General features: G+C 51.1%; 1 protein-coding gene across 7 annotated transcripts in view; it reads left to right on the top strand.

The window, feature by feature from the left end:
* arhgap9 (Rho GTPase activating protein 9) overlaps positions 1-13727 on the top strand; it is a 57205-nt gene that overhangs the window by 20616 nt on the left and 22862 nt on the right. For 6 of the 7 annotated variants that reach the window (XM_088914511.1, XM_088914485.1, XM_088914502.1 and 3 more), the window contains 4 exons: positions 3327-3709; positions 4545-4846; positions 7893-8120; positions 10683-10772. In XM_088914511.1, coding sequence (XP_088770637.1) covers positions 3403-3709; positions 4545-4846; positions 7893-8120; positions 10683-10772 — 927 coding nt within the window. In that variant the 5' untranslated portion in view covers positions 3327-3402. Of the gene's footprint in view, positions 1-3326; positions 3710-4544; positions 4847-7892; positions 8121-9936; positions 10021-10682; positions 10773-13727 lie in introns of all 7 variants that reach the window. The other variant, XM_088914521.1, reaches the window with a different exon arrangement.

Below are 13727 nucleotides of genomic sequence, written 5' to 3'. Positions count from 1 at the left end.
AATGGCCCCATCTGCCCTAGAGGAATTGGGGCTGGAGTAGGCGATGGAGGAGGGGGATCAAAGCATGTGCACCTGAAATTTTCCTTGTTTCAAAAAGCAGTCCGCTTAGGAAACTGCCAAAGTTCGACTTCCTATGATGATGCCATTGGGCTTGAGAAGACCCCGCCCCTCCTCCCCCCAGTCTGGCGATGATGTCACAGACGACCCTGCTCCTCCCTCCGACCAGCTATGACGTCGCAGGTGACGTCGCTCCTTTCCTCAGAAGGTTGCTGATGTCACAGATGACTCTGCCCCGCTCCCATCAGCAGTGGTGTTGCTAGACCCCAGGGTATCGCCCTGCTCGTTTTCATTGCACAACAAGGGAAGGGCTGGGTGTTGACGAGGTGCTGAGAGATGGGGAGCAGTCATCTGATCAGTCCTCCGATTTGTCAGTCCGTTAGTTGGACATCGGCGGCGTGCTCCCCTCTTCTGTCCTGCCGAACCGAAACTCGATCGGTTACTATCCACCAGCGGCTGTTCGACTCTGATAGCACTGCGGGCGGCCGCTGCGAGCCCACTTCCTTCCTGAGTGAGTGAGTGAGTGAGTGAGTATTTGTTCCACTTGATTTTTTCCGTTCCTTTTCACCTCCGCAGATCCTCAGACGCCACCTGCTACAGAGGAGGAGGTGGGGGGGGGGCAGTGTGTTTCTTTTCCATCCTTTTGCCATGCTCCCACAATCCTTTGGGGCCTGCTCTCAGCTTCCACATTTCCACATTACAGTGCACCGGCGCGTACCGTAGTACAAACGCAGTGAACCTGTGGCAGAGGCCCAGGTGCTGGCAGGGCAGGGTTCGATGGGTTCGCCACAGTGTGGCCAAGCCCAGCCATGTTGTGAGCGCGGCAGACCCAGAGGACTACAGAGTGGCCACGCCAGCTGACCGTGGGGAGCTGCTGGAAGAGACGGTGGCATCAGGGCTGCGTTGTCCAATTTTCTACAGCGTGTGTCAGGATCGGGCTCCGGGAGTGTCAGGCACGGAGAGACCGGCTCCATCGCAAGTTCAGACCAGTGGTTTTCTTCAACACAGAAACTCTGCACAGACTCACAAGGCTAGTGACTCAGGCATCAGGTCAGCAGGCTAGCTCTCCTCTGTGAAGGCTCTCTCCTTGCAGTCAAAGTGGTGAAGATTTTTGTGCATTGTCCTGCAAAGGTTTAACAGAATTATGCATTTTAAAGAGCAACATGGTAGCTTTGCTGCCTCGATGTACTGTGGCCCTGGGCTCAATTCTGGGCCTGTTTGTGTGGAGTTTGTATGTTAACATGGTTAATTGGTTTGTGGGGAAAACTGGCCCTGGTGTGAGTGGTTAGAAAATGAATGGCTGTGCAGGCATTTTATAGCGGTGACCTGTTGTGTCCAGCATAGGGTAAATAGCCCAGCAGTATGTCCTGTGGATTCCTGAGGACTTTAACATTATAACAGAACAGGGATTTTCCTAGGTGTGCTTCTGCTACAGAAGTGTCATTACATGGGGCCTGGTGGTTGCGGAAGGCAACAGCTGACCTGGCTAATGTGCCAGACCAGTCTTCCTCAGCGGCTTACAGGCAGGGAGTTGTCACACGGGAAGTCCACCTACGGCAGGCGCAATGTCTGGCTGCTACCCACATCTAATGCAGAGCTGCGCCGGGTCCTGTTGAGTGTGTGGTCATGTATCTGTAAAGAGATACTGCCATGTTTTGCAGCAGTTATTGTCGCTGGAGGTGGAGTAGTCCGTATTTTCGTTGAATGTTACACATATGCTTATCTGGGCTCTAGTAATCACCTACTCCGTGGTTTAATTTGGGATCTAGGAGTTCCAGGAGAGTCCAGGGACACGAGTTACTTTGATCCCAAGCAGGAGTTCCTCGGGACTGGGACACAGTCCGCAGCCCCGCCGGCACTGGGGTCACAGAGATCCGATTGCGGCGATGACGGGCCTTAATCTTCTCGGCAAAGGGAACAAGCCTCCCGTCGTTCCCGAGCATCGGATTAGCACTCCGATCCTGGATCAATTTTTAGAACACAGCCGGGCTGTTTGCATAAGAAAACCAGCGTGACTCCAGGCATTGTTAATTAGAACGCGAGAAGAGTAATTTGTTCTTTTTGGGGACTGTTGTATAAGACAGGAAGTCTGCAGCAAGCTCCGAGTAGGCCGGGAGGGGGGGGGGGGGAGTCACATGGCAGGGGAGACTCGGAGAGAAACAAAAAATGTATTATCCCCCCCCCCCTCGCCCCCCAGCCCTGCTCATGGAAGTGATTAATTAGTGCACTGATTCTGGGCAGCTCTCTCCCTGAGTGCTGACACTCACTGCACTGCACAGCCTCCGAACGGTCGGCCACTGCCCTCTGTCACATCCTAAACAGCCTGCCTTATCAGGCCCAGAAATTCTTTTTTTCAATATTCACATTAGCTGTTGGAAAGATTTGAGCGTGGCAACTTTTTCTTCTTAATGCAGTGGAGAGTGCCTGTTACCATTCTAAGTTGTTGTGTGAAATGTCTTGCTTTTTGATGTTTTTGCTTTGCCAGTTTCAAGAAAAGAAGTTGCAGGACCAGGACTACTTTCAAAGCAAACCCGCTTCACTGTTTCTGTGAATAAAAAGCCCCTCCAAAATCCCCCAGACTGTGTTTAAGTGGAAGACAAATTAATTTTGTTTCTTACCACACCTGTATTGCCGTGCTCTTAAATTTGCCTCTCTTGCTTTTATTATTGCTTTCATCAGATTAAGAGGAAATTCTGCATCGAGCCCACAAACCTCCCCGTGAATGTGCCAAACGTGCAGATAAACTTTCCGTTTTGTTGTTCTTGAAGAAACTGTAAGAAGAGCAATACAAAAAAAAAACAGCTTTCATTCATCTTTTTTCTAACCACTGCTTTAAATTCAGGGTCACAGGGGAGCAACAGGAACAAGGCAGGGTACACCTTGGACAGGACACCAGTCCAGCACACTGCAGAAGCAAACACAAACACACACACACTCACACCAGGGCCAGGTCGCTTACTAGCATGTGGTTAGACTGTGGGAGAAAATCAGAGCACCCAGAGGAAACCCACAGAGAACATGCAAACTCCACACCAACAGCACCCCATGTCCTGGATTGAACCAAGAGCTTCAGTATTGCAAGGCAGCGATGCTAACCACTGTGCCGCCCAACAGCAGCTTCCCTCACTGTGGTTTCTATTAACAGATTTGATTGTGTTCTAACCAATCTCCCTGGCATGTCCTGTTCATGTGGTAATTCCACAGCTGAGTAACATGTGCAGCTGTTTAACGCACAGTTGCTGAAATGCCATTGGTCGTTTGTGTTTCAGAGCATGGCCCCGATTGGCCGCCCGATCCTGATGTGCCCGAGCAGCAGCAGCAGCAGCAGCGGTGGCCAGCTGTGAGATGCTGTCCGGCAGCTGGCGCAAGACTGCACTGCCCTCGGCGGCCAGAGGGGGCAGCGTGGTGCTGGAGGCCCAGTATGACTACTCGTACCGGGCCACGGACGGGCGGCAGGTGTCGATGCGCGAGGGCGAGCGCTTCGTGCTGCTGCGCAAGGCCAACGACGACTGGTGGCAGGTGCGCCGCATGGGCGCCCCACCCAAGTCGAAGCCCATCTACGTGCCCGCGACCTACGTGACCGAAGTGCAGCCCAATGTGCGCCTTGTGGCCAGGGCCTCCCTCACGCCCTGCTCACCGTCGCCCTGCCCAGGTAAGGACGGTCACTGAGTTTGTGTCGAAAACAACCTCGCGGCCACAGAAACAGGCCTCTTGAGTGTCGGTCCTCAGTCGGAGGTTTTTCCTTCTGTGCATCAGTTTGTTTTTGTGCACCACTGCATTTTCTCCAGATGTGCAAAAGCGACCAGAGAAATCAGGGATATTATAAGGGACTTTGTTTTACATACAAGAAAGGAGGAGGTTCAAGACCTATTGGCTTCAATGCCCTGCTAACAGCTTTCCTGTTAATTTCAATCCATTCAGTTCTTGTTTTTGAGGTTATATAGCGCCTGTGTTCGAAGGTCAGATTGCAGGAGGTTGGCCTGCGTGTGCAGCAGCAGGGGCAGGTCAGGCCAGCGTAGAGCAGAGGAGTTTGCTGCCATGTTTACATGTGCATTGGGATTCTTATTGGCGCCGATCTCTCGGGTCATGCACAGCACAGCAGACAACACCGCACAGTCAGACAGTACATTACAGAACAGTAAATAATAAAGACAATACTCAGAACAATAAATACAAGCAGAACAACGAATACGGGGTAGAAAGTCAGAGTGCAGGGGTGCATTGAGTGCTGAAGCATTCCACAGTGAGCTGTTAAGGATGCCCTCTGCAGTGGGCTGGAAGCTGTTCTGAAGCCTAGTGGTCCGGGCTTGAACAGTGCAGTACTGCTTGCAGGAGTGCAGAGGGGGGGCGCCGTCTGCGGCTGGGATGTGGCTGGGCTGTGGCTGGGCTGAATCTCCTCGACGGAGGGGAGGTCGCACCCTGTGTGACCCAGCGGGGCCGCGGGGGAGGCAGGACTGTCACCAGGGCCGTGTCTTCCTCTCCTGCAGCGCCCGCCAGGACCTTCTGCCGCTCCATGGAAGACCTCAATTCCGCCTTCCGCGGCCGGGGGGCCGGGGGCCACTTCCCCACGCTTCCCTTCGCTGGCCCCCCTCCCTCCTCCTCCTCCGGCCACCTCCTGCTGCCGCCGGACCCCTCCGCCCCCATGGCCCGCAGCAAGAGCTCCAGCATGCTGCCCCAGAACCCCTACCAGGAGCCCGAGGCGGGGGGCAGCCCCAGCGGGGCCCCCCACACCAAGAGCTACAGCCAGGGGGACATCGTGGAGGCCCCCCGCAGGCACAGCCACCTGCAGGTAGGGTGCGAAAACCGCGCTGGAGGAACTGAGTCTCTTTAGTCTTGGACAGGGCAGCTTAGGAGGGACCTGATCTGAATATTCGGGATCTTCTCAGACACTGACTGAGCCAACCCAGCTGACGTCTTGGGAAGGTGAAACATGTGGAAAGTGCATTTCAAACTAAGAAGAGGAGGCACTCCTTTACCCAAAGGGTTGCTGGAGCGTGGAACTGGTTACCCAGCCATGTTGTTGAAGCTGCTACCCTGACGTCTTTCACAAAAATGGCTGAATGGACTCGTTGGATTAATTAACTACTAACTGCCCAGTGGCCTTTTGGGACAAATGGTCACCTCTCGTTTGCAACCTTTCTCAGGATTTTATGTTTAACACACATGCACAGTCCCGATAAGCCACTTAGTCTAAATCCACTAAGCACCTGATTTGGTCATTGTGTACTGTAGCACACAATAGAACAGAGCCCTTCTGCATTAAAAAGAAAATACAAACCTTGAATCGGAGACATTAAAACGCAAAGCACAAAACGGAGCATAAACACATCGACATCAGCCTGGGCTAGGCCTTACACAACACATACACTTGTATGCAAAAGTTTAGGCACCCCTGGTCAAATTGCCTCTTTCAATGAATCTCTAAGTGAAAAGAAGTTCACACAACCTCTGCAGGGTACAAACTTAAATATGACGTATTTCTGCACGTTTGAATGCACAATTACTGTTTGCTGAATTAAACAGATTGGAAAAAATAAAACAGTGAATGTGGCATGTGCAAAAGTGTGGGCATCTCTGTCACTTAGAGATTCTGGGAAACGTGCAATTTGACCAGGGGTGCCTGAACATTTGCATATAACTGTAAGAAGAGTTGCAGTATTGGCTCCAACCACATGGCCAAACAGCGCTGCTCCATACTCCCGCCTCCCTTTGGGTAAAGAAGCACCTCCTGTCCTCAGTTCTATGTGTTTTCTACGGAGCCGTTTGAAGGCCAGGTGCAGCCCAGCTAAACGGCGGTTATGCGCCTTGTGCTGACTGCACCTTTCTGCCTCTCTGTGAAGAGGTGCTGACGTGTTCTGAAAGCAGCCGAAGCCACAGAGTTTCCTCTCTGTCAGCACTGCTCTGGTCCCCGGAAGCCGAGTCACAGCGAGGGGTGAGGCCCCGCACCCCCCTGGAAGGGCCAAACTTTCCATTTATCTGGGGCAGAAGGCTTTTGTTCCTTCCAAAAGACTGCTTTTAGCCCAGCTCTTTGCATACAAACAGCATGGAACCCCAGGTGATGCCTGTGATTTGAATACCCTGCCATTTAGGAAGGGGGGAACTCTTATTTTGTAATATTCACACAGCCTAGCCTGTCTAGTTTTAATGTGTTTACTTAATGCCCAATCTGAACCATTTGCTGATAAGCGGGGTCTTTAAAGCGCTGTGCTTGTTTCCCTCTTGCTTTGTGATGTCACCCAAAGTGGCAGCCAATAGAAACCAGGGATTACAGAGCGCTGCTGTCAGCTGCCTGCGCTGTCTTGTGGCTGGAGTGAGTGGGTGGATTGTGCCGCCCCCTTCTGGATACTGTTAGTACTACAGTCAGTCGTCATAGTGTACCACAGAGGTTCACTCATCATTCATTAGTGAAATGACTGCATTATGTAATCCAGGCCAGATTTGCTTTAACCTCCCGATCTGGAAGAAAAAAGCTTTTCCCTTAGTGTTTCTGCCTATTCAGCCCATAGCTCTGTCTCCTATTTGGAAACAGGTGTCTGGCTTGTGTTTTGTATTTTGTAACCCCGGATAACCACCTCATCAATTGCGTTTTGACTCAAGTTTCAGTTGAACATCCTGCTTCTTATCAGCGTTCGCAGTGCAGCGCTCTTCCTGTGTGAGCTGTTGTGCCTCTGCAGTCCTGTGTTTGGTGAATGCCCACCGTGCTGCTGCTGCTGTTAATATCTAGCGCATCGCGACGTGGCCTGTTATCTGTCTGCACGTACTTGACAGTGTCCATGAAGGTGCTTCTATCTGTAAGGACAGCTGCAGTAGAATCTCCCCCACCTCTCTCTCTTCCTCTTCTCTCTCCCCTTCCTTCCTCTCATTGACACCCTCTCCCTCCCTCACTCAATTCACCCTCTCCCCCCCTCACTCAATTCACTCTCTCCCCCCTCACTCAATTCACTCTCTCCCCCCTCACTCAATTCACTCTCTCACCCCCTCAATTCACTCTCTCACCCCCTCACTCAATTCACTCTCTCACCCCCTCACTCAATTCACTCTCTCACCCCCTCAATTCACTCTCTCACCTCCTCACTCAATTCACCCTCTCCCCCCTCGCTCAATTCACTCTCTCCCCCCTCGCTCAATTCACTCTCTCACCCCCTCAATTCACTCTCTCACCTCCTCACTCAATTCACTCTCTCACCCCCTCAATTCACGCTCTCACCCCTCACTCAATTCACTCTCTCACCCCCTCAATTCACTCTCTCCCTCCCTCACTCAATTCACTCTCTCCCTCCCTCACTTTATTCACTCTCTCACTCCTCACTCTTTCTTCCTGTTCTCTCATTGACTCTCCCTCTCAATCTTGAATTGCGAGGGCTTTATCGGCAACACCAATGAATTACAGTGCTGCCAAAACAGAAACAAGTAACACAACATTTACAGTACAAATGTATGGGTGGACATTTACAGACCCTCTCCCTCACCCTATTCGCTCTCGCTCTCAGTCTCTCCCCCTCACTCGTCTGGTTATCTGACCCTTCTGCAGACAGAACAGGAGCTCACAGCTGTTAGACAGCCAGCCCTGACCTTGTTTGTCTTATGATGTTGGCACTCATGTGACCTGTGACCCATGTGATATTTGTGACCTGTGACCTGTGTGACCCTTGTGACCTGTGAATCACGTGACCTGTGTGACCTGTGATCTGCACGACCTGTGACCCTTTTGACCTGTGATAAGCGTGGCCGGTGACACATGTGACCTTTGTGACCTTTTTGACCTGTGTGATCTGTGACCTGTGACCCTTGTGACCTTTGGGACCTTTGTGACCTGTGCTGTCGTGTCTCTCCAGCTGGGGGCCCAGCCCTACATCCCGCGCCACTCCCTGCTGGAGTCGCCCCTCTACAGCTCCCGGCGGCTGTCAGAGCCGCCCAGCCCGACCCAGCGGCCCCTGCAGGTGCTGGACTTGTGGGAGCAGCACCTGGACCCCGTCACGGGCCGCTGCTTCTACGTCAATAGCGTGACCCGTGAGCGATCCTGGAAGCCACCCCGCCGGGCCAAGGAGCGCGCTGCCAGCCGGGTAACTGCACCCCCTCTCCTCTTCTTCCTCCTGCTCCTGCCCTGAACTGCGAATCCCCCCCCCCCCCAAACTCGTCCCGGCCAACATCAGGCCCTTTTCTCAAGCCAGAATGTGCATTTTAACACAAGTAGATTCCCCAGTTAGTTTTGTAGGGCACCCCCACTTGCCTTGTGATCGCCAGTGGTGGTGTTGCATCTCGGCTTGCAGCGCCAACACCCGTGCCAACTCTGGGGAGATTGAGGAAGGGCAAACACACCCCCTCCCCCTCGGCCACCACGCCCGATCCAGCCTGACGTACGGGGGAGAGCGCTGTCCTCACAGCAGCCCTGCAGGAGGCGCTGTCTTGCAGGAAGCAGGCCGGCTGACCCCAGCCTGCACTCCTGGAGGCGCCGAGTCTGTGGTGACAAACGGCACTTTTCAGCTGGTGTGATTAATATCTTTTGTTGCGTGTTTTGTTTTCAACATGCTGCACCGAGCTCCTGGTGAAGTTCCTGGTGTTAGAGGAATTTGCATTGTCTCTTATTGTAGTTATTAACTTCCTGTTGTTGCTGTGCTGGAAAAAGTTCTCTTTCTGTAAAGTCAGGTTCCTCTTTTCCATCTGTAGCTGATTCCTCCCCTTTTAACTGCTCCAGGCAGATTGGAGACAGCGGGCCCAGTCAAAGGCATCCCAGAATCAGACCTGGTTTTTCTTCTTGCGTCTTTCTTATCATAACTGGTTGTAGACTGCAACACGTGCTCAGCCCACGGATCCAGACCTAAACGCTGTCCCTTTGCTGTGCTGATAGGGGGCGTCTTTCCAAGCACCTGTCTCCAGCTGATCAGCCCCCTGTCGTTCTCTCTCGCTAGAAGAGTTTGCAGTGACATACTGTACTGTAGTTTCCCACATTGCCTCCTTTCTCTCAAGACGCGTATAGGGGTACCCCACACAGTGTGCAGGGATTCTGCCTAAAGCATGTGAGGGTACCTCTGGGAGTGTGCAGGGTACCCCCAGGGAGTATGGAGGAAGACCATGGGCCAGGCTGTGTGAAGGGGTACCTCCTGGGAGCGTGTATGGGTGTTGTGGGCCGAGTGAAGGGGTACCCACTGGGGGAGTGTAGGGGTACCATGGCCTGATGAAGGGGTGCTGCAGAGGGTGTGTAGGACAGCACAGTGAAACCATGGCGAAACACTCAGAGGGACTGGTCAATGGTGATAGAAACTGGGGGGAAAGAAAATCACATTATAATCTGCCGCTCCACAGTACTTGGGCAATCTCCTTGACTGCGGTACTCATCCTGAATCCTGACACGGATGTCTGAAACTGCCCATTTGCCCCAACAGTTCCAACCGTGGCTGTGCCCCCACAGGCGTGCCACACTTCTGTCAGGGTTGGGTGTCTCGCAGGGAGGGTGGAGGGTATGGACTCTAGGTGTCTGGAATTAGGGATCTAATTCATTGTTTAAACACTTTCACCCTTTCTGTTATTTTAGAATCTTTGCCTATAAACAAGTCTAGAACGAATAGATGTTTGTTTTTAGAGCCAGGTGTGCTGTTGTCTTTCAGGGTGAACAGGATGACGCTGTTCATCTCTGATGGATCTTGGATCTTTTTTTTTGGGATGAAATTGGTTGCTGATGGGTGCTGTTTTGAACTTGTATTTTTTAGAATGATCCTTTAATCATTCTATACCAGTTGATTTACTGTAAAGGGAGACTCTGAACCTTTTGGGTCTGTGCTTCTTGAGGAAAAAGATATGTCACCTCTGGATTAATTCATCAAAATCAGAGCTATTTCCAGAGTAAGTAAATAGAAACGTAAGCACTTGTCTGCCCTGCAGGTTCAGCCCTGTGACCCAGCTGTCACCGGTTCTGGGAGTCACCCAGAGGCGACTGTGACACGACTGAGGTACAGCGTTAGCAGGGTTCTGTCAGGTTCACAGTGACATCATGACGCAACCCTCCTCAAATGACTCACCCATGAGGCACTGTGGTGCTCACAGAGTTGTGTTTAGTTGGCCATTTCAAATCGGGCTGTAGTCACACAAGCATTTTTTCCACTGAAAAGCTAATTCCAGAAGAGGAGGCACTTCTTTGCCCAGCGAGTTGTAGGGGCGTGGAGCAGACAGCCTGGCAATGATGTTGAAGCTGATACCTTGGCTTCTTCCAAGAACGGCTGGTTGAGATCCTGGGGTCAGAGAGCATCGGCATGATCTCCCTGATGAATTGAGTCCTTGCTGTTATTTGTTCATCACGGTGATGAACCTGAGTAGCTCCCGGCCGTTTACCGTGAGGGAGGCTGATCTGTCTGTGCTGACAGCATGCTGTGATGCCAAGAATGCGTTTCTCTAGCGTCCGCCAATGCCCAGAGCCCCACGGCCAGTCCCAGCATGCTTGGCGGCACGGCAGGGGGTGTCGGACAGGTGGAGCTCAGCCTGCTCGGCAGTCGCCACTGAAAAGGGAAGGCAGTGCGTTCCCACTTCCTTGACAGCAACCCGCATGCACGTACATACACAGACTCCCGTAGAGCAGGAAACGATTGTGGTGATTGTAATCGCCTCTCTGCCTCTCTCCCCGGCCGTGACAGGTTAGTCCTTTCCAGGGAGGAACGTTCCCTCGGGACTCCAACCACCTTTCGCCCCCAAGTCAGGATTCTGGGAATGGGAGTCTGCAAAAGGTAAGGATGCTGATGGACATCAATTACAAAATTCCCGAAGACCCAAATCCTTCTCGGTAAATGGCATGCAGCAGAGGTTGAGGAGTTTTTTTAGAGGAAGCCAAACTGCAGAGTGGAAAATAATTGACTGAAAATGTGTTTTTGTTTGTGTTGTACATTAAGGTTCAAAATATTTAAACACCACTTGTTTCGGGACATTCTGGAAATCATTGTGTAGAAGGAAATGTTGCTGTAGTGTGGCTGGCCTGCAGTTCAGATCACTGTGCGGGTGATGACGCAATGATGATGTCGTGGCGATGTCACTACAGAATGTTCATTCCAAGAAGTTCCACCATCCCCAGGGTCAAGATCAGCTCTGCTGCGTTTTTCTGTTGTACAAGATAGATAGATAAGACTTTATTGATCCCGAAGGGAAATTGATGTGTTACAGCAGTCCAGCCCAAGACAAGCAAAAAAAAAACAGAAATTTGAATATGTACAGTAATACAAAATAAATATAAAATAAAATAAATAAATAAAAATAAATACATAGGTGTGTGCAAAATATGATCATAGTCACTGTAAAAACAATAAAATATGTGCAAAATGTGCATAGGTATATACAGATTGAGTGTCCAAAAAAAGTACAACACTGGCTACTGTCTACAGTAGTGTGACCAAACTCAACACTGACTCACTCCACAGGTGGTTATGTCTACAGTAGTGTGACCAAACACTTGTTTATCACGTCTGGTTGATAAACAATATGTTCCAAGAAGTGTTCGGTTAATTTGATCAGTGTATTGCTTGCTGCTTGTTGCGTTTTTTGGAAGGAATGGTCCTGTAACAAATGATCTCTCTATCTGATTGTCGGGTCTATCTGCTCAGCTGCCCCTGTGTTTATCAGTCTTTCGTGGTAAATGCAGTACAGTAGGAAAGAGTGCGGTTTGTGTGTTCACTACACAGATTGTGACGTAGCTGGTGTTGGGATAGTTAGTGTTCATGTTGTGGGGATTAGCATGGCTGTAGCAGAGCTCTAGTGTCCGGCTGGGCAGTGTACCCAGGTCCAGGGTGACTGGACAGAGAGATCAGTCACTCTGCACCTGGTGGGGCTTTCCTGTCCTGGTTACCTTGAGACAGTGAACTGATGTCTGTGGCCAGTGAACTGAATGTACACTGCCTTTGCTCTTGTGATGTACTGTAGCTCCCTCACCCAGAAATAAATGAATGAATGAATGAGATCCATCTCTGTCAAAACCAAAACAGGGCCCATTAGTAGGCGCACTGAAGGAGGGGCTGCCCGTTTGCTTGCTCCCCGCCGTCTCCTTCACTCACCCGTGGGGTACGACCAGCCCGTGTCCTCCGCTGGCCTCGGGCTGCCCTCCTCCTGGCGGGCACTGCGTCCTGCAGGTTTCTGAGAACGCGGACAAGCTCTACCGGATATTCTGGGTTTTTGGTCCGTCTTGCCTGCAGAGTGGTGGGATTTTGATTTCCTATGGTTCAAGTGTGGCTCGGCTTTGAAAAAGAGCGCTTAAGGCTGTACTTCTGTACGCCTGGTAACAGACTGCCAGTGTCATCTCAACACAAATCCTTGTCTGGGACAGTTGCAAAGAGCAGGGACTGAGCACATGTCCCATCCTGCATCGCTCGCCTTCATTTTTGACCTTTGGCCTTTGAACCTCTCCTGCTACTTCAGCAGAGAGGTGTGGTCACTTCTGGCTGGGTTGGGGCTGTACTTTTGTAAAGGCTTTGTGCTTAAGAAAGGGGGCTGTTGTTACAGCTTCGGGGCGCAGGGGGTCACTAGCTTTGGTCTGGTAGCCTCACCCAGTCGCCCGCTCCATGTCTTTTAAAGCCACTGAGACCCTGCTTTCCCAGGGACGAACACACTCCTGGTTCGCTAGGGGTGATTTTCATGAAATCTGCCTGTGAAGGCGAGGGCCGTTGCCAAGACCTTTAAAAACAGACCCCCATGCTCTCTAAGCCCTGTGTCTGAAACCCGAAATCCTTTAAGATGGAAATCTCCCTCACGTTGAGGATTTTGTCCTTATAATTCCCTTCGCAAGGTTTTGCACAATGAGAACAGCACGCCAGCCGTTCAGCTCTCCATGGAAAACGCCAAGTTCCAAAACATCACCAGGAGCCACACACACACAGGCGCGTCCAAACACAAAAACATGGGAGCACCCACATACACACATACATCGGTAACGCCAGGACTGGGCCTGTAGGGGCCTGCTGATTGTATCAGGATGTTGGCACGGTCATGCATTTAGACCCGATGGTTTTCCGTCAGTTCATGTGAGTCAACACAAGGAAACAAGGAAATGAAAATAAGAACTGGGTAAAAGAGATGAAATATTAACTGCAGAAAACCACATGGTGAGAGCAGGCCTTTCAGTTCTCGTGAGCCTGCCGTGTCCTCGATATCCTGTCTTCAGCCTCCGCTTGAAAACAGAGTCAGTGCTGGCTGTATTCTGTGAAATTGCAAGAACTTTACCGACATTGAAAAAAAAAATAACTCCTAAGTCGAGCTCTCATAACTAATTTGTTTAAGCTCTGTAATGAGCCTGTTTGCTCCTGATACTAAATGAACTAATCTGAGAGATTAAGGAGAGGAATTCACTCTAATCCAATCCTTGCGCTCCCTTAAAGATCTGGATCCTCATTGGTTAATACATCATCGAGGATGTGGATCCTGATTGGTCGACAGATGATTGACGCTGATTGGCCACACCCCTCTCCCTCACACGCTGGTGTGTTGGGGTCCCTGTGCTGAGGTCCACACGTGTACAAACCCCATGTTCTCTTCTCCAAAGTGAAAAGGGATCCAAGTTAAAAAAGGATCCGTGTTTTTTTTTTCCGAAACAATGTTTTTGTTCATTGAAATCCTCATACCATAAATCAGCTAATTCTGGCTAATCTCCCTTGGCACCGTGCTGTATGGGTTTGTGAAGTGTGTCATTTGAGAAGCCCCCC

The sequence above is a fragment of the Atractosteus spatula genome, chromosome 1, assembly GCF_055471065.1.
Source record: "Atractosteus spatula isolate fAtrSpa1 chromosome 1, fAtrSpa1.hap1, whole genome shotgun sequence".
In the NCBI taxonomy this organism is placed as follows: domain Eukaryota; kingdom Metazoa; phylum Chordata; class Actinopteri; order Semionotiformes; family Lepisosteidae; genus Atractosteus; species Atractosteus spatula.
Note: the sequence above shows the minus strand (reverse complement) of the source record. Positions and strands in the feature narration are given on the sequence as shown.